This window comes from Trichomycterus rosablanca, chromosome 2 (assembly GCF_030014385.1).
Source record: "Trichomycterus rosablanca isolate fTriRos1 chromosome 2, fTriRos1.hap1, whole genome shotgun sequence".
In the NCBI taxonomy this organism is placed as follows: Eukaryota; Metazoa; Chordata; class Actinopteri; order Siluriformes; family Trichomycteridae; genus Trichomycterus; species Trichomycterus rosablanca.
Window position 1 is genome coordinate 5,562,353 of NC_085989.1, and position 22,047 is coordinate 5,584,399.

Genomic DNA, 22,047 nt, shown 5'->3' on the forward strand with positions numbered 1-22,047 from the left:
TACATGATACATGTCACTATGAGGCAGCGTCACCCTTTGTGAATATTTGAAATATTTAACCAAATTATTAATTTAATACATGGGGACGGCACGGTGGCTAGCACTGTCGCCTCACAGCAAGAAGGTCCTGGGTTCGATCCCCAGGTGGGGTGGTCCGGTCTTACTGTGCGGAGTTTGCATGTTCTCCCTGTGTCTGCGTTGGTTTCCTCCGGGTGCTCCGGTTTTCTCCCACAGTCCAAAAACATGCAGCCAGATATGCAGCCAAACATGCAGCCAGAAGATAAATAGGGAGGGTTGTGTCAGGAAGGGCGTAAAAACTGTGCCAAATCAATAATGCGGATCACGATCCGCCGGCGACCCCTAATGGGAGAAGCTGAGGAAATAGAGAGATTAATTTACTACATGTAAAATAATAATAATAATAATAATGATAATAATAATAATCCACTGGGAAAGGGCATGAATTTATTACAAGTCATGTAATCACATATTTACTCGCTCACTTCCAAATAGATAAATACTAAAGTAGCCAGTTTTCCTTTTAAATGTTTTTGAGGTAAAAAGAAACCAAAGAACCTAATAAAACCCACAGAGACTGAGGGAGAATATATAAAACTCATTACCTGACCGACTTGAGAAGAGATTTGAACCCAGGTCCCCAGGCCCCATGTTGTTGTACCCAGATTATACCAACTGACCATTATGCACCACTGACCACTAATGATTCAGAAGAATTAACAAATCAAAGATTCTTGTTTGTACTGCATTTTATGAAATGTTCTAATCTGGAAATTGGGTTTGTAATAATAATACTACTAATAATAATATACAAAATAATATAAGAAGAAGAAAAGAAAGAAAAATGAAGGCCAGGAAACAATGCATATTTTTTATTTTACTGAATCAATTTTACAAATAAAAATAAATGTAGTACAAATTTTCTTCATTTGAACAACAACCTTCATAACAAACTCCCTGGAACAAACCAAGTCAGTTTAAACCTGTAAACATCAATGAAAATAAAAAATGCTAATTAATCTCAAGTTGTCAAGCTTTTATTTGCTTTAAAAAAAAGAAAAGAAAGAAAGAAAACACTGCTGGTTTTCATTGTGTTCAAATACACATGGCTCACCAAACACCTAAAACCTTAAAACAGAGAAATTAGGAGAGTATGTAAAATGCAAATACTGAAAGCCCTAATTTGATGATGCAATCATGGTTGGGTATGAAAGAAGCATTAACTTAATATAATTTGTTTATATACCTTTTAGCAATAGGAATGTGGAAACACCCAAACTCAACTATTAGGAGGGGTGTCCACATACTTTTTGTAGTGTTTATTGGCATTTCAGATACTCTCCCATCCATCCCAGAACTGAGGTCTGTACATAGAGGTCTTCATGACAAATCTTGGTATCATTTATTGCTATTAATTCATGGACATGAACAGCATTTAAAATGCTAAACAGAATAACCGTGACAGCATGTGTAACAGAAATTATCACTTTATCATTCTACACACACTAAGGATTTTACATACACTGTCAATCAGCATTTGGGTTTATGTCTTTAATATCCAGAGCTCTGATCAGCAGATCTGCATGCAGCTGAATAAAGGAGGCATGATTGTCTGGTTAAAAAAAAAGCCAAAACAGTGGACCTCAAGAAAGAAAAGACAAAGGAAGTAATGAGCCTTATCAAGAAAACACAGGATCTAACATCAATTTCCCAGTTAGTGTGGTATGACATAGTACAGCGTGGAATGGTTACTGACCTGAAATTCAAAACTACAAGTACCAGCATTCATTTTTTGGTTATTTAAGTGGCCATTGGGGTGGCCACAAGGATTATGTTGGGTATATTCACCAATTTATTGGGTTTTTATCCAATTCTATTTACTGGTATTCAGCCAGTATTGACAATTCATCCTGGAAGCCACAAAAACACATCTCAGGATCTTCAAGCCCAAAAGAATGCAATAATAAATGGTTGGTATATTGGAAAGACAGACAAATGTGGTTTCTGACACATTTTAAAGTCTTTCTTATTTTCATCAGCATCATCACCTGTGACGACAACTCTCAAGTTAAAGAATAGAGTCATGTGTAATATTTTGATTGAAACACAACCTCAACCCATTCTGACCTTTCCAAGGTAAAATATTACTACATGTCCGAATCCAAGTTCAGCTCAGTACTCAGGTTGAGGTAAAAGAAGGCGTAAACACACAGCAGGAAGACCAGCACTGCCACGATCACCAGGATGATATCCTAAAACAGCACAGAAATAAAATGTAAAGCTGAAAATTCATTCCAAGCCACTATAAGTATTTTAGAAATGAGAACAGGATGAATAGAGGCAGTGCATTCATAACCAAATTACAGTGATAAACCCCTCGCATGACCCGTAAAACACTCCGATCTGAACTGCAGCCAATTACGCTATTATATTCACTCCTTTAGCTCACAGAAATAGTGGCCTAAAGTGCACCTGAAGTAGCTTAAAATGTGCAGGTGCGTCACATTTTTCTATTATGTGTCCTTCCTTACACCACCCCAGCAACTACGGTTCACCAGCTTTACGGGAATAAAACACTTCGGGATTTTGAATGCTTTTCAACCAAGCGAAATTGTGTAAGAGAAACGTGTAAGAATACCCAAAGTACAGTTCTTTCAAGCTCAGAAGAAATTTGTAACTATTTTTAGTTAGTAGCCTTGGCAAAAGCTAATCTAGTAAAAAGGACTTCATTCTAATTAAGACTTTTCTTCAGCTTAATGGCAAAGTTAAACTAATGATAGCTGGAGGACTTGCACTCAGACCTGAATGAGGTCTTTTAAAAAGTTCATTTTGTGCTAAATTACAATCCTCGTCAGCCTCAGTTTCATTAAGTGCAATCATGTAGCAAAGCAATTTGGCAAAGCAATTGTTCTTTATCTTGATAAGTTCTTATCAAACTTTTAGTCAATGTGAAAGCACTTCAGGACTCTTTCACTGCGCACAATGGGCACGGATTGCAGAAGTGCAAAATACAATAGACAGAAAATTGCACTAATATATTTTGCAGAATTTTTTGGTTCCCATAACTGTGGTACATGACTAAAATACTATTATAAAACAAAACTAAATTAAAGATATTATGTAGGGTAAAAATTGTTTTATAAATGTTATTTACTAACAGTTCTGTGCCTGTCATGATTATACAGTACAATGTTCGTAAATGATTAATAGCTGAATTGTATTTTAGCTGTTTATTTTATACCACTTTGGTACTTTTATATATGGTTTATATATAATAAGTGGAAACAAACATTCAACCACTTTTTTATATATAATATATATTAATATAACCATTCATACTTTAAGTTTACATGTGATGTATTTTGAAGTTGTACCTATAAATAGATTTATAGTACATATAAATTTAGAATTTAGAAGCTACAGGGATGTCTTACTACTACTATTACTAATGCTAATAGTACAATTGCTATTTGTAGTATTTGTGCTATTACTATTATTGGTGCTGCTTTTACAACAACTACTACAAATTTTACTAATCCTACCACTACTACTATTGCTGCTGCTGCTACTCCTACTACTACCACTACTACTACTACTGATCCTACTGCTACTCCTACTACTACCACTACTACTACTACTGATCCTACTGCTACTCCTACTACTACCACTACTGATCCTACTGCTACTCCTACTACTACCACTACTGATCCTACTGCTACTCCTACTACTACCACTACTACTGATCCTACTTCTACTCCTACTACTACCACTACTACTACTGATCCTACTACTACCACTACTACTACTCCTACTACTACTCCTACTGATCCTACTACTACCACTACTACTACTACTCCTACTCCTACTACTACCACTACTACTACTACTGATCCTACTGCTACTCCTACTACTACCACTACTACTACTACTGATCCTACTGCTACTCCTACTACTACCACTACTGATCCTACTGCTACTCCTACTACTACCACTACTGATCCTACTGCTACTCCTACTACTACCACTACTACTACTACTGATCCTACTGCTACTCCTACTACTACTACTGATCCTACTACTACCACTACTACTACTCCTACTACTACTCCTACTGATCCTACTACTACCACTACTACTACTACTCCTACCACTACTGCTACTCCTACTGATCCTACTCCTACCACTACTACTACTACTACTCCTACTACTACCACTACTGCTACTACTACTACTCCTGATCCTACTACTACTCCTACTACTACCACCACTACTGCTACTACTACTACTCCTGATCCTACTACTACCACTACTACTCCTACTACTACTCCTACTACTACCACTACTGCTACTCCTACTACTCCTGATCCTACTACTACCACTACTACTACTACTCCTACTACTACCACTACTCCTACTACTACTACTCCTGATCCTACTACTACCACTACTACTCCTACTACTACCACTACTACTACTCCTACTACTACTACTCCTGATCCTACTACTACCACTACTACTACTACTGCTGCTGCTACTCCTGCTACTACTCCTCCTACTACTACCACTACTACTACTACTGATCCTACTGCTACTCCTTCTACTACCACTACTGCTACTCCTACTACTACTACTCCTACTACTACCACTACTACTACTACTGATCCTACTGCTACTCCTACTACTACTACAACTGCTGCTCCTACCACTACTACTACTACTGCTACTCCTACTACTCCTACTACTACTACTCCTACTACTACCACTACTACTGATCCTACTGCTACTCCTACTACTACCACTGATCCTACTACTACCACTACTACTACTACTGCTACTCCTACTACTACTCCTACTACTACCACTACTGATCCTACTGCTACTCCTACTACTACTCCTACTACTACTACTAATCCTACTGCTACTACTACTACTACTACCACTACTACTACTACTACTACTGATCCTACTGCTACTCCTACTACTACTACCACTACTACTACTACTCCTACTACTACTCATACTCCTACTACTGATCCTACTGCTACTCCTACTACTACCACCACTGATCCTACTACTACCACTACTACTACTACTCCTACCACTACTGATCCTACTGCTACTCCTACTACTACTCCTACTACTACTACTGCTACTCCTACTACTACCACTACTACTGATCCTACTACTACTGCTACTTCTACTAACTACAACTACTCCTACTACTACCACTACTACTACTACTCCTACTACCACCACTACTGCTACTCCTACCACTACTGCTACTCTAACTACTACTACTTCTGCTACTCCTACCACTACTGCTACTCCTACTACTACCATTACCTCTACTCCTACCACTACTGCTACTCCTATTACTACCATTACCTCTACTCCTACCACTACTGCTACTCCTACCACTACTTCTAATCCTACTACTACCATTACCTCTACTCCTACCACTACCACTACCGCTACTCCTACTACTACCCCCACTACTGCTACAACTACTGCTACTCCTACTGCTACTCCTACTCCTACTGCTACTCCTACTACTACCACTACTGCTGCAACTACTACTACTAATAATAATAATAATAATATAGTAATAATAATAAATGCACCTACCACTAATAATTTTTTTAATTATTACGGCTGTTTATTATGGCTTTGACAACGGCAACTACTGTGACTACCAATGCTACTGCTAAAATATATGTCTGTATATAAATGTGAAATGTCACTGCATGTGCAGACATTATTAAAGGCTGAAATTGCCATGGCTAACTTGGCTCATTACTGTAATCACTGTACTTCCTCATTAGCACTTACTAGCCACAGCATTGTTATCTCATTTCAGTCAGACTCCAAACAGCTTTATTTATCTCTAATTGGAAAACTTTTACATTTCATGCCCTTTAGTTGCATTACTGGCCCCATGACAATTTACTCTTAAGTGAAGAGTGCACAGTCTTAATTACTATAACATGGCATGAGCGGTTTGTATGCTCGTGTGTTGGTCTTGTGAGATGTTTCAGGAATTTTGTCACTTTTAGGGAAGTGGAAGAATTTATAACTAGTGCTAAAATCTATAACATCTATTTTAATTAATACTCGAATACATACATAGTTTGATGTCTCTAACGTGGAAAAAATTATTTTAGGGGTTCAGGATCACCATTAAACCTCATAAAATTGGTGTTCATTGTAATACATAGAAATAGAAATATAGCGTGAATTAACACTGGCTTTTCTATAAATTACATATATGAATTAAACACATATTTTGACAGACACGAATAGGTTTTGCTGCCATGAAAACCTTAAAATGCCAGCGGAAATGGTGAAATGCCAGCAGACAGTGCATCACAAATTTCCAGGTCACTTGGTTTATGCAGAAGAGTCAGTCTGTAGAACCAGTGACTGGTATGGGAAGACAATTCCCACATTAACTGGACTGCAGCCAGATGCCACCCGTGCTGGGAGCGCACAGCCCAGCATGCCAACTGGTCAGTGCATGGAGAACAGCAGCTCCAAAAAGCTGCCAACCTACTGCAGTCACAGCTGAGACCACAGCAGAACAAAGAAGTACGTGAATGGAAAACAGAAAGAGAGAGAATAAAAGTGTGTGTGTGTGTGTCTGTGTGATAGCAAGGAAGTCATTCGTTATAATTGAGATGCTCCTGCTGAACCAAAGAGCAACAGACTAAACATTTTTGGCCACTAGAAACAAGTGAAGTAAAGGGAATCAGGCAAGTCAAAACCAGAACATTCAATGTGGGCTAACAGCTCTACTTCAAATACGGTACACAAACTATCAAATCAAAGAAAGTTTTAATATTTATTTATATTTATTTGTGACAGATTTAATATCAAAATTAAAATACAAATGAAGCAAGTGTTTCCTGATGGAGCTGGACCCAGTGCTGCCTTTACCAGGATGAAACAATGATGAAAATAAAAGAAAATAATTTTTTTCTTTTTTAATTTTTCCCCCAATTTTCTCCCCGAATCAAGTCATATCCAATTACCCTGATAGCATTACGTTTCCCCTCTACCAATACCACCCTCCCCCTCCGACACACGTGCAGTACCGACTGCCTCTTTTCACCTGAATGAGGCGAGTTCATATGAGGATCGGCTTTGTGTACGGAAAGCCACACCCTGATCAGCATTATTCCCCAACCCTGCACAGGCAGCATCAGTCAGCCAGCAGAGGTCGTAATTGCACCAGTTATGAGGAGCCCTGGTCCGGCTCCCACCCTGTATGAACAACAGCCAATCATTGTTCATGTAGCTGCCCAGCCCATCCGGATGCCAGAGCTGAGATTCAAAACGATGTGTTCGAAATCCAAGCTCTGGTGTGCTAGCTTGTTTTCCCGCTGCGCCACCTGAGCAGCATATTTTTTACATTTTATTAGGTTGTTACTACTTTATTATACTATTAAACATCAGTAATACATATTTCTATTTTTTATTTAGTTTATGATCAACAGTATGTAGATACCCTTCCTAATTACTAAGTGCATTTGTTCCAGATCCAACTGTGAATCGATTACATTGTGCTACGGTCTGTTTTCAATTTCATCAAGGTACAAGTGAAAGCAGGAGGAGTTTACTGAAGGTGGTAATACAGCAAAGTAACTGTAACAATACTATTAGTATCAACAACAGGTTGATTTTCAGTTTGTCTTGTATGATTTGCGATCTGTGATCAATTAAAATTGACCAATCAACGGTCTGTGTTGTTTCCCACTCCAGCCATACTGCCGGTTTCGGTACGCTTGGTTCCTGGCCAAGAAGAGTAACCAATTTTAGTACCAGTACTGAGGTACATTATGGGTTACTTTGCAATTAAAACAAATACTGTAAAGAAGAATTAAAAACATACTGTAGCATAGGGTAAGGTTTTCAAACAGTTTTTCAAGGGACCCACATTTTGTTCAAGATTTTTACTGCCACCCAGGCAACACATCAAAACACATTAAATTTATCAAAACATCAAATTCATCAAAATATAACACAAAACGAAATAAAGTTAATTAATGAAAATGGTGTCAACCTGGTCTGACTATGGTTTACAAGCTGTAACGTAAACCCTCCACAAAGGGGCATACGTGTACAAGTTTTTTTTTTTTTTTTTTTAATGTGCCTGTTAAAATACGTTTATTTAATTATTATTATTTTTGTCTACAACCCAGGGTTTGATAAGCCATGGTGTAGGGAACCATGCAATGGAAACATGACATTAAATTTTGTTTTGTTTGTTTATTAGGATTTTAACGTCATGTTTTACACTTTGGTTACATTCATGACATCAGTTCACAAGGTTATATCGAACACAGTCGTGGACAATTTTGTATCTCCAATTCACCTCACTTGCATGTCTTTGGCCTGTGGGAGGAAACCGGAGCACCCGGAGTAAACCCACGTGGACACGGGGAGAACATGCAAACTCCACACAGAAAGGACCCGGACCGCCCCACCTGGGGATCGAACCCAGGACCTTCTTGCTGTGAGGCGACAGTGCTATGACATTAAATGCAATTTACATAATATAATTCCAAGCACTTTAAACTTTCTAATTTACTGTTGTTCAAAAAATGATAGTATATTTTAATGTCAAATTAAACAAAAGTGTAAAAAGGGAGTTCTATAGCTAATTGTGAGTTGGATAGAGTAAACGGGGTAAATAAAGTCTCACCCTGATTCCTGGAGCGCTTCGTTTTGCCTCAGCCTTTAGCCTTGTAGCTTGCAGAACCGGCTTTGTTTTTTTATAATCCTGCTTTCCTGGAAGAGAAGAAGAAGAAAAAACAAACACTTTTAATTCTGCTGAATCATTGTGTCACTAAAAATATGTTTAAGAACATTTATTTAATTAATAATTTATCTAATTTATTTAATAGCGGTTTCATTCTGATCAGGATCTAACTGGTCCAGAGCTTATTCACAAAAACTCGGTTACCCACTGTGGAGTTTTAGCCTCAAAAGGGGGAACAAATCTAAATAAATGCCCCTGGTTTTGTGGGATGTCCAGCAAGCTCATGGCGGGGTGTGTAGTGTATTTTGAAGTACAAACTTGTATGTAAAAAAAAAAATGTATTTGTATAAATATGCACTGAAATCATCTGATTCTTTTTACAGTAATAAAACAATAGTTGGTTTATATAACCTGCTTATTCAAATTTTTATGGAATAACATATTCAACAACATTTACACCGGCTACAAAGCCCTACTGAGATATAACCGTGTTTACAAGCTCTACGACTATTCGCTCCTGCACCTGAAAGCGTACCAAGCAAACAAGGTTTTGTTCCAAGCCAACGAGGACACATTAGATGTGTGTATTTATTTATTTTTTGCTAAAAACTCATGTCATGGTGCAAAATGCATCCAACAAACAGCTTTATCCTTCTGTTACGTCGTAATTAATAGTGTATGTGCTGAGACTATGCAGCCTCGCTGGCGCACGCTGATTTTACTCTGATTATTACTGAGTAGAACTGTGAAGAGCTCACAGCAGGATGATCAAAATATAGCAGAGGTATAATTCTGGGGGAAAAAAAGTTCAAAGTTTCAAAAACATTGGGACGTTAGGTACAATTTAAATATAAATAGAAAGCTGTAAAAACAGCACAAAGAAAAGATATTTAACGTTTTACCTGATCAGTTATTTTATTTGTTGCAGATTACATGGAAATACTTGTTTGGAGGATACTTTTATGGTCAGCTCAAAAAAAGGCTGAATTATTTGGTCACAATCACCAGGAGTACATTTAAACCAAACTACATTGTACCTACTGCCAAGCATTGGTGGCACTCTGGGGCTGATTTGCTGCCAGTGGAACTTGTGAATTACAGGAAAGAGATGCAATAATGAAAAAGGACAACTACATTAAAATGATCCACTTGCCGCTTAGGTGGCGCAGAGGTAAAATACACTAGCACACCAGAGCTGGGATCTCGAATACGTATATATGAACAACAAGGAGGGAGCTGGATAGGGACCTCATAAGTGATGCAATTATGACCTCTGCTGGTTGATTAATGGCGTTTGCACAGAGTAGAGGAATAAGGCGTTGATCAGGGTGTGGCTCTCCGTGCACAAGGCTAATCGCATATGAACTCACCTCATGCAGGTGAAAAGATGCAGTCAGCTACTGCACATGTGTCGGAGGGAGCGTGTGTCAGTGCGCTCTCCTCAATCAGGGTGGACGCGCAAAAAATCAGGAGAAAAATGCATAAAAAATTATTATTATTGTGAGTGGTGTCCACACACTTTTGGCCATATAGTGTCTATGTTCTTTACAAATGTCTGTAAACTTTTGACCCTAACTGTATACAATCAACCTGAGAAGAATTAGGAACAAAAACAGCATTTATGACTCAACAGGTTCGTGTTCAGGGTAAAAAAACAAGGGCGGGGGGGGCGCAGGTGTGTAAAGTTGAAAGCCAGCATAGCAGGCGCTCGGCTCTCGGTTTGTGACGAGGCTACGGGCAACTTTGTTCAGAATTAAAGTTAAAGCCAGTGTGATTCGTGATTGGAGAGGACAATCTCGAATTGTCTCTGGGGGCCGGCAACCGTGATGGACCAATGACAGGTCTGTGTGTAACAGAGAGAGAGAGCGGCAAAACACTGCCATCATCCATCAGCAGGAAGCAGCGCTGCAGGCTGACTCTCACCACATGAGAGCCATTTGGCCCTTGTCTTTCACATCACATCACCATGACAGAGCAAACGAAAAAAAACGTAAACATAGGCCGAGCCGCCTGAAGAAGACCTGCAAGGAAACACGAAAACACAAAGACGGGAGAGCAAGAAATATTCGGACAGGACAAACACAGCAAAATGACAAGTGCACAACAATTCAATGAAGCAAAAGGGAACAGTGTGCTTTTAAAATGGCTTCAAATAAATGTGCAATAGAACCTCAATTTTATTATTGTTATTCTATTAACTTTCCATACATTCATTCACTTCAAATTTGCATAGACAATATCTAACAATATCTACTGAATTAATACTTTTTTTAATGCATTTTCTCCCCATTTCCCTCCCGATGTAGCACACTCAATTTTGTCTTCTGCTGCTGAGAGATACCAGATTGCATCCAAGGAGAGCACGTCGCTGTACACGCCTCTTCTCGCCCCTGCATTCTGCACAGGCGTCTCTTCCGCCTGTCAGGGTCCTTACACAGCGTATGAAGACACACCCACCTACACATAGTCCGGCCCCCACCCTGCAGAAACGGTGGCCAATTAGTATCTGCTGCAGGCACTGCCAATTATGCCCGCCAGATGGCGCCCAACCGACCGGTGGCAACACTGAGTTTCAAACCGAGGAGTTCAGAAACATGGTGCTGGTGTGCTAGCGGAATATCTCGCTGCGCCACCTGGGCGCTTTGAATGTATACTTTTTTTAATGCATTTTACCCCCTTTTTCTTCCAATTTAGTGTAGCCAATCTGCTGCTGGGGACCCCGATGGCATCCAAGGAGGGTATATATTCACTTTACACACACTCCCTCCAATCCCAATCCGTTCTGATTCTCCCATACTTCGGTGGATTTGCGCATGAGGTCTTGACCATTCCCCCACCTCTCAGACATAGCCAGTAATGTCTGTGTAGACCCTAGCCTGGCCGATAACACCACTGTCAAACCTTCTGATCTCAGCAGTAGTAAGCTAGCATATTTTACCACTGTGCTACCCAAACACCCCACACGTAAAACAAGAATCATGTGTAAATACTTGATTTGACTGAAGATTTCACAACGTCTCAATCACTTTTTAAACCACAAACACACACACACACACACACAATGTGGCTTTTAGAAGCTTTTTCCACTACATTATAAGGAATAATGACAGCATTTAAGGATAATGTATCAACATCAAGATGCTCACCACCACAAAAGCCCACCGCCCAGAAGAAAGCCAACAGAATATAAATTACCTTCTCATTCTGATTTTAAATTGCAGCGTGTATCGTGTACTCTCTCTTTTGTGTTGTTTTTTATCTTTTGTCACTTTAGATGACGCTTTTTTTTTTTGTTAAACAGTGTTTCGCTGAAATTGGCTGACAGAGGCTCGTTTCAAATGGAAGTCAGGCGGGGGGGTGGATTCTTATCATCATTACCTGCTGTTATGGTTTCAAACAGACGAGTCGAAAAAGACACAAAGCATAATGGAATATGGCTGATACGTAGAGGATCCAGCAGGGGTTCGGCTTGTTATGTTTCTTGGAATAGAGACGAGATGAGATGGGGTGACGGTGCACAACAAAGCTAAATAGCCTACTAAGGAAATGAAAACAGCTCGTATAAGATAAAGCGTTGGTATATGCTGAGGGAAAGAACAGAACTGACTGTTAGGAATACACGGTGTCTTCACTAGAGTGAATTTACACCAGCTGAGCCTTTTGCCATTTGTATGTTTCAAAACACAATCTGAACTATTGCATAGCAAATATTTCATAAACAGGACGCTCCAGTGGCACAGCAGTCTAATATGCATGACCATCACCATCGAGACCCACTGGCCCGATCTGGGCTCAATAAAACCACCTCGCTGCTGAGATCGACTCCTAATACCCTATGCCAGTACAATAGGTGAAGGAATACAGTGAGATAAGGAAAGGTGTGTTCTAGCCTATGGTCACCCTCGGGCAGCATGGGTATTGCCAGGTAGTCAGAATGCTAAAGGAAATCAGGGTTGAACACATAGGCCAGGAATAGAATAAAGCAATAAGCCACGAGAGGCCGTGCATTACTGTGATTGTAGCACGGGGATGACGTTTTTGGCACGACGCGAAGCGGAGTTACTAAAACTTCTTTCCCCGTGCTAAAATCATAACAGTAATGCACGGTCTCGAGTGGCTTATTGCTTTTATAAAACGGCGGTCAACATAAAATATAATAAATACAACAATGTTTAATTCATAAATTTATTTATTGTGTATAAACTTACAATAAAGCGTTCTTCCGCGACGCAAAATAGTTCGATTAACAGTGTTGCTAGGCAACATGAGGGCGAAAATAACATTAATTTTTTCTATTCAGTGGCGTATTAATATGGAATGATGTGAGGTGGTCCTAGGTGTGCGTTTATCGGGGATTTTACAACGGCTTCGAACGCGGCTCAGCCAATCAGATTTTAGGACCGGAACTATCCGTTTTATAAGCCTATTTTCCACACTGCATTCTATAATACATTTTACTATAGGGCAGTGGTAGCTCAGCGGTTGAGGTACTAGACTAGTAATCAGAAGGATCCTGGTTCAAGCCCCACTGTGTCTGCTAAATGCCACAATTGTAATACAATGACATTGTAACGCTTGCTTGACTGTGGACAGTGTGACCCATGTTTCAAAGCTTATTTAAACAGCTAATTATTCTTATTTTTTGAGATTTTTGGATTACATATGACCATCCATCAAATTTCCACTCAGCATAAGGTGACAGGTTAGTCCCCCCCCTCCACACCCACACACACCCACACACACCCACACACACACACATTGCCTGAAGACTAATGTTCCATGTCTGTCAGAACTCACGTTTTTGGACAGTAATTATGTGTCACATCACTCAAACCCAAAATAAAAAATGAGAATAAACTGTTTAAACTTCAAGACTGTCATGTTCCCCACAGCTCAATGTGAACGTTTGACTTTAGCTGTTGAGCAGGTTTACTAAGACGTGCTGTAGAGGTAAAAAATATGCCAAACAAGTGAGAATAACATGGTGCCATATTGTGAGTGGGTCAGAATGACATAAACTTCTGCCAAAGCAAGCAGTGAGTAATGAGACATGACATTTCAATATCAGGCTTTGTACAAGAGTGACGGGGAAGCAAAATAACATCAACAGTTTTACTTTTAATGTTAGTAGTACAGAAAATGTCTCAAAATTCAATTCTGCAATGTTTTGACAATTTATTTATAGGATTATATCAGAATATGGTGGCACACATGTCCTTTACATGATAAACTATTAATTATTCAAACCACAATTAAACCTCTCATTTGGTATTTACACTGATGAGCCAATTTTGGCCCATATAAATGTAACTCTGGCTTCATGCCTTCCCATAGCTGTTGCATTCAACAAGTGCTTTGATTAACTACCATCAGCCCAACAGTTAAAATATCACTGGCTGTCACAAGAACAATAAAAATGAAACTTTAGTGTATATATGTGTATATATGTGCTCAAAAGCATGCAGACAACTGATCATGTGAACTTCTTGGACATCCAATTTTTCTTGTAGGAATTTGTGCAAATTTAGGTACCACAGTATTTCTGAGGTCAGGAACTGATGTTGAAAGAGAAACCAAGATTGTAATAGACATTCCTATTCATCCCAAATGTGTTTAATGGCATAGAGGTAAGGAGGCTGTGTCGGCCACTGGAGTTCCTCAACACCAACTCAAACCATGATATTTTTATAAGAACACTTTTGTTATGAAACAGGAAGGGGCCCTCTCCAAACTGTTGCCACAAAAGTTGAGCATATAATTTATTTCATATAATTGATTGTGTATACCTGTTAACAATGGAGGTGACTGAAACACCTAACTAATTAAGAAAAAAGCCCAATTACTTTTGACCATTTGGTGCAAATATTAATATACAGCGATACCTTGTAACAACGTCCCCTAAACTCAAAATCTTTGAAATTTGTACCCTTAAACTCAACGTTTGCCTTAAACTCAATGTGCTAGGTTTGTTTTGTTTATAAAAATGTATTATTTAATTTCAGATTAACAATGAACAGCCACTTTGTTCAGCGCTCGGCTTGATCGGTGCAGTAAGACGTCATCAAAGTGCGCATATGAGACGAAACTGCATTTATGTTGATTAACCGTCAGATTCACTCTGAAAGCTTCACATGTATCTGTGTGTATCTGCATTTTCCTCCTGTTTCACTTTTAAACTTGTGTTACAGCTCAGGGTTCTGAGAAATTGTAAGAATCAGCTTTTTATTTCAATGTTTTTATATTATATTTGTGTTATTTTCAGTGTCAAAAACAACCCCATTATTTTACATTAGCCTAAAAGAGATGCAAGTCCACGAAAACATGGAACGCATTAACAGGTTTCCCATACATCCTTATGGAAAAAAATACCTTGAAACGCAACGCCTTTTGAACTCAACGCCAGTCCCAGAACCGATTGACGTTGAGTTTCAAGGTACCACTTTATTGTAATATCACAAAGGAAAATCTCCCGCTTTATATCTTCGCTTGTCATTCACCATTTATTTCAAGAAAATCCCAGAAGAAGAAAATAAGGTATAAAACCTTTTTTCATAAAGTACAAGCTGAATATTTTATGAAGGTCACAACGTATTTTTTGACTCACCAATCTGCTTGCGGTACTGATCGACTGGCAACCGTGCAGTGCTCGCATCCTTCTTCCCCATTATTCCCTGTGGAGAAAAGAATATCTAATATTGGAAATGAGTACAACAAACACAACACCTTGCTTTCTGTTCAGAAGGGTGAGCAGTACTGCAGGGCTCAGGGAGGTTTTGGAAAGTCGCCATATTACAAAGTCTTTTACACGGTCAAAAAAAAATCAGGTAGCAGAGTTATGTACGTGCTTTTGCCTGAACCTTTTTAGAAATTTGGTTTTGATGTGAGACACACAAATGTGTCAAGATGATTTGAAAAATGTTCAGAAAATGTAACTGGATTGAAGCAAAACACAAAACTCTTGCTGAACTGAACCAGATAGCTCGAGTTTTACAAATACTTTGAATTGTGCAGTCAAGGACGAACACACGCGAATCAGAAAACCTTCTCAAAGGCACTTTTTAAATGCTTATTAAAAAGTATTAAAAAGAAATATTCGCTAAAAAGAATTTAAATTCAAACTAAACCGAAATGAACCCTGAATGGGAACAGTATTTGATTTCAAAGTTCTGAAGCTTTAATTGTGAGCAAAAAAATCTACCTTCTACTCACGGTTAACTAAATTCAGCAGAATAACCAAAGACCTAGTAACCACTGTTAACTACATGACTGATTTAGCCTTCTATTAAGAATCAGAACAAGTCAGGAGCAAAACGAGACACCTATAACTGCCAAAACCTTACAAAAATGAAAGGGAATTGATAAAAAACAGCATTTCCAATATCTCCATCCATTTTTGCACATTCATTTGCATATGCATGAGGGTCAGTGGTGCAATTTGCATCCTGCTGTGTACGCAAAGCATAAACACTATGTTTGGGCTTAAATGCCAGTTTTACATGTAAAAAAAAAAAAGATTAAATAACAGGCAGGTTTTCATATGTCATTGTCTTAGACTGAACAATTTCCACTATACTACAGGAGCACAAAGGAGACCACTAGTAAAAATGTTTCTACTACAAACCCCATTTGGGACTTATTGTAGAATGCAATAAAAACAAGACTTGTTGTAATCTGTTCATTCTGTGTGGCACACCAACCTTTTGAATTGTCAATCAGTTTAAAATGAACATTGCTCTACGCAACTTTGCAAATAATTACGGCCTTTTATCTCCTACCATATAAAATACTAACAGATTTAAGTAAAAAAAACAGGTTTACTTTTGTCAGGTAAATGAAGGTTGAAAACATTTACTGGAATTATATTTAGTACAAACAAAAGTATTTAGTATAAAATGTCTGCAACACACTTGAAAAAGATGCATATTTACCACCGTTACATCAACTTTCATATTAATTCAACTGAGCATTCCCTAAAATTTTTACTATATTATGTACAGTAGATGGTGAATTGCCATTAATAAATGCTATTTTTACCAGACAATTCTCTCACAAAAATTGCCCCAAAGTGAGCCACGAACCCCTTTTTAATGACTATTGACTAAAAACTAAGCCCTGGTGGATCCTCCTGTTATACCCAATCATGATACTCTTATCTGTTGCCAATTCACCTGAATATTGTTTAATGTTTCATGATGGTGTAGGTTTTCACTCTAATTCTCCAAACATTTATAATGCACTCTTTTAGGAAGGCTTTTTACATGTTTTTGGATAATGTCTGTAGAAATTTCGTCCTTTTAGTCAAAAGAGCAATTGGTTGAGAGAGAGTTTAGACACAAGATGTCCAATGGGGCCAGACCACTGGAATTTCTACACAGCAATTTTTTTAAACAATGGCTTTTTGGACCTCCTTTGTGCATAGTGTCACAGTAAGCTCAAATAGCAAAAAAATAAAAAACATGAAAATTAATAAATGAATGAGTGAATGAATGAATGAATGAATTATGAAAAACATTAACAGAACTTAGATAGTAAATTCAATTAATTAATAAAAGCAGAAATAAAAGAAATAAGCAGCCTGAAGCGGGACTTGAGAATAACAGTGATATGCATTAAAAAAGACGTATTGATCAAAAATGTGGGAAATATGATTAAGGCAGAAGGAAAAAATGGGAAAGACTGAAGAAAAAAAATAACAAGAAATGGAGTGGGTATAACTAAACCAGCTACTCATTTCCAGTTACACCCTTAACATTTCTAGAGACAAAAAAAATAACAGAATAGGGAACAGGAATAAAAGGGAAACAGGTAAAAACTAGAGAAACAGGAGAAGGTGGCAAGGTACCCATAAGAAACTCGAGAAGGAAGAATCCGGTGGACTCCAGTACGCTGATAAAACATTGACCCCAGGTGTTGCTGTATAGGCTAATGTGACAAAGGGAACGCCCTGAAGTGTACCTCCCAGCAAACTAAATCATTCATCAACCTAAACCCCACTACCTCCCAGTTTGACCAGTTTGCATATTTGCTCCTTTAAAACAGGATTTAAAACAAGAAAAACAAGAAGTGAAATGAACGAAATAGGACAGAAATACGATTCATACCTGCAGTCTTGAGAGATTTAAATGTCTAAAACAAGGTAATTACAGCATGCAGTCACACCACATTAACATGAAAGTGTTACAAAAATGGCTTTCCCAAACAAAAAGAGCTATTATGATGTTTACACATCACAGTGACCAAGAGCCCGTGACCACTGCAGGAAGTGGACAAGATGTGCTGAATTTCCCAATCCCTACAGGCAATTGTGAAATGAAGACTAGGTTGGGGGTCAGGAAGTGACAAGGGTCACAGAACGTAAATACTGGATAACTGCTCTTTAATGGCCACATTGACTCTTTTCAAAAAACAATGGTTTAATATAGTGTAGATCAATGGGAATGGGGGAGTGGGGTATTCAACCACTTTTGTTTTTGCTATATAATGTTTGTGAAATGTAATATCCAGGAAAATCATGGTCAGGTGACCATATAGAATGCCTTTATTTGTCATAAATACATATACAGGTGTACAATACAACGAAATTCTTTCTTCGCATATCCCAGCCTGTTTGGAAGCTGGGGTCAGAGCGCAGGGTCAGCCAGAGAGCAGAGAGGGTTAAGGGCCTTGCTCAAGGGCCCAACAGTAGCTGCATGGCAGGAAGTGAAAAGGGTCACAGAACATGAATACTGGATAACTGCTGTTTGATGGCCACATTGACTCTTCCCAAAAAACAATGGTTTAATAGTGTAGATCAATGGGAATGGGGGAAGGGTATTGATCCATTTTTGTTTTTGTTATATAATGTTCGTGAAACGTAATGTCCAGCCAACTCAAGGGCCCAACAGTAGCTGCATGGCAGGGCTGGGATTCGAACTCTCAACCTTACAGTTGATAGCTCAAAGCACTATATAGTGATTATATAGTGATATAGTGATTATCCAAATGTACAGTACACACGTCTTTCAACTTTGTAGCTTTAAACATAAACAAATAAATCACTTGGGATGAATAAATAAATGAATTAATGAATGAATTATGTTTTCAGGTTTAACACAAACCTTGACAATACGGTGTATATACACACAACAACTATACTGGACCAGTCCATAAGAATAAAATGCCACGTATGGAGTGCTACAGCGGCTGAATTCAAAATAGCTCCTTATTCCCTACGCAAGTGCACTTCATACCATAAAAAGTAATAGCCCGTGTACCCTGCGTAGTAAACAACAGTTATAAACAGTCACGATATTTGGGACAGAGCCCTTATTTTAGGAGTTTTGGTCGATCGTGTTGAACCGAGTTCCTGTAGGCGGGATTAATAAAAACGACAGGCAGCAAACTCATCCAATCACAAGCCAGCAAAGAAATACATTGACCAATGAAACAACGCCAAGAAGGTGAATTGTAAAATCAAAACATTCCTAACATTCGGTACACTGCATTAATATTTTTCTATTATATATAATAAAGTCAACATTAAAATAACATCAGTGTTTAAAAAATCTCACATATACACCTAACATTTTATTAATTATGTAATTTGAAATGTATATTTAAGACAATTAGCTTACCAAACAGATGAAGCCACACTACATCCAGTTCCTGATTCAGGCTCAGCAAGCTCAGCGGGATCCCTGCTGCAGCCAATCAGCGACGTTTACCCGCCCACTGCGTTCTTCAAGTTACACCTCAAAACTAGTCAGAAATAATGAATGAAAAATACATCATACATGTTGCTTTGCATGGAAATAAAGATCCTGCTCCTGCTTTTTCTGTGCCCATGTGGATTCTTTCTAGCTCGACATCCCATGGCAATATAAAGCTCACTTATCACCCATGTTATATCTGCTAATAATTAATGACAGGCCTTTTTAATTCTTATTTTATTTCTTTGTGGTTCTCCTGACCAACCAATTTCCAGTTCACGTCACTTGCATGTCTTTGGACTGTGGGAGGAAACCAGAGCTCCCAGAGACATGGGGAGAACATGCAAACTCCACACAGAAAAAACCCAGACTGCCCCACCTGGGGATCGAACCCAGGACCTTATTGCTGTGAGGCGACAGTGCTACCCACCTGCTGTGTTTATAATTAAAAATGTAATTAAAAATATCTAGTAACTAAATGGACTTTTTTTTTTCGGGATAAAATGCCACAAAGGCAAATGACATAATTGAAATGTCTACACTACTGGATTTATAATCTTAATTGCAGTAGGTATATTTTGTTGGCTCTGCTGATTGTGCCCCATTCCCAGCAGCCTTTAAATAATAAGAATGTTCACATAACATTTACGGCATTTAGCAGACACTTTTTTATCCAAAGCAACGTACAGTATACAGTCTAAGCAACTTAGGTTTAAGGGTCTTGCTCAAATGCCCAATAATGGTAACTTGGCAGTGGTGGGGTTTGAACCAGCAACCTTCTGCTTACTAGCCTAGTACTTAAACCACTAGTTTACAACTGACCATCTTGTTCCTAACTTGGTGAGAACATAAAAAGAACAACATTAACAATAGCAATATTAGTATAATAATAATAATAGTAACATAAAAGAACATTTCTTATTACATGTTAAATGAAAGTGAACTAAGTAAAGTTTCGGCATCAGCGCAAGCCCAGCAGTATGGGTCCTAAAAAGCTGGGTACACTGTTTGCCCTTGGTCACTGTCTGTAAGGAGCCTGGTATGTTTTCCCTGTCTGTGAGGATTCTCTTCAGGTATTCTTTTTTAAAACATGTAGAAGGTTGATTGGCTAATCTAAATTGCACCTGTGTTGGAATAACTGAGTGCTGCCTTGTAATGAATTAACACCTTGTCCAAGGTAAATTGCAGTCTAGTGCTCAGTGGTCTGAGTTAGGCAAGACTTACTGTAAAAATGTCCAGGATAAAGCAGTTATTAAGCATCAGTAAATAAACAATTGAATGAATTACAAGTAGTACAAATTAAGAAAAAAAAAACCTTTAGTGCAGCAGTTAGAGTGGGAGCCACACAGCATCATGGGATATGCACAACTGTTCCAAAATAGGCATCGGCATGCTCATTTTTAGTAGGTGGGTCTAATGGTTGGGCACAACTTTATTTGAAGCCATAAAAGAAATTGCATTAGTGTAGCTGCTCTACCTAAATGGATTTCAATTACATTCCAAGTGTGTTTTACCCAGGCTGTAAAACAAAGAGAGCAACACTGTCCCTTACTACACTCAGCTTCATGCTTTAGCAGTCATTTCTATTCCATTCTTGCTGAATTTGGTAAAAATGCAGGTGCATATAGTCTTATTAAGACCTACGGCAACATGGATCGTGGAATGCCTCTTACTGTTTATAACCTTAATGAGCAGCTAATTTTAAAACAGCAGGGTAGTAATTAAAACATTATAAGGTAAACGTATGTAAACACCACTTTTTGTTATTAGGGTTAGGTATTTATGTGACACCCACTTTTAGAAGGTTTATAAAAGGTTTATATATTGTTGCATTGTATATTGTATATTGTTGTCTAGAATGATGTAGCACCGTTTTGAAGCCATTCAAGAAAATTACATTGGCATACCTGAATCATTCTAAATATATTTCATTTACAACATTAGTATGCAAGCAGTAAAACAAATACAGCATGTATGTTCCTTACTCTACTTAGCGTTGTGCTTTAGCAGCCAATTCTATTCCATTTTTGTTGGATTTTGCAAGCAATCAAATTGCACCCAGAGGCAACATGGAGTACAAAGTAATTCCTACAATTAAGAACGTCAATAGGCAGCTAATTTGCAAATAGTACCAGGATGATTAATGAACTCAATCTGATTGATGTGGTCTTGTAGTAGAGCTGTTTCACCTCAGGATGTGAAATGTGCTCTTTAATTACTAATTTTTTTTTTTCAGAATTATTTGCACTCTTATTTGACATGTTTAGGAATCCATGAGAACCTAAACTCCAGAATCTCTCCAGATCAATAGAAATTCTTGGTTGTCAAAGGTAAGACGAACCCACTTTGTCTTACCTTACAACTTTTTAACTGGTTTTAAGTGAGGGGTCTTGGATGATCATGACAAAACTTTAGATCCTGTGTGTACATTGCTGCAACACAAATGCTATTTTGACTGAATTGACACAAATTTCCATAGATACACTACAAATCTTGTGGAAAGCTATCCTAAAACAGGAGCTTGTTCTAGGCACAATATAATAGAGGGTCAACTTCATATGGCTTTGTAATTCAATGTCATTC

The 22,047-nt window shown here is 38.3% G+C and overlaps 1 protein-coding gene across 2 annotated transcripts; it reads right to left on the reverse strand.

The window, feature by feature from the left end:
* Nucleotides 1-875: 875 nt before the first annotated feature.
* On the reverse strand, nucleotides 876-19,446 carry triqk (triple QxxK/R motif containing). Of its 2 annotated transcripts, none has more exons than XM_063010360.1 (4): nucleotides 19,390-19,446; nucleotides 15,381-15,447; nucleotides 8,720-8,805; nucleotides 876-2,270 (listed from the first exon to the last, which is right to left on the reverse strand). In XM_063010360.1, the coding sequence occupies exons 2-4, from the start codon at nucleotides 15,439-15,441 to the stop codon at nucleotides 2,166-2,168; spliced, it is 252 nt and encodes an 83-aa protein (XP_062866430.1). In that variant the 5' UTR covers nucleotides 15,442-15,447; nucleotides 19,390-19,446; the 3' UTR covers nucleotides 876-2,165. The 2 variants fall into 2 exon arrangements, with proteins under 2 accessions (XP_062866430.1, XP_062866431.1); XM_063010361.1 differs by lacking the exon at nucleotides 19,390-19,446 and adding an exon at nucleotides 17,878-17,943.
* Between the last annotated feature and the right edge of the window lie 2,601 nt (nucleotides 19,447-22,047).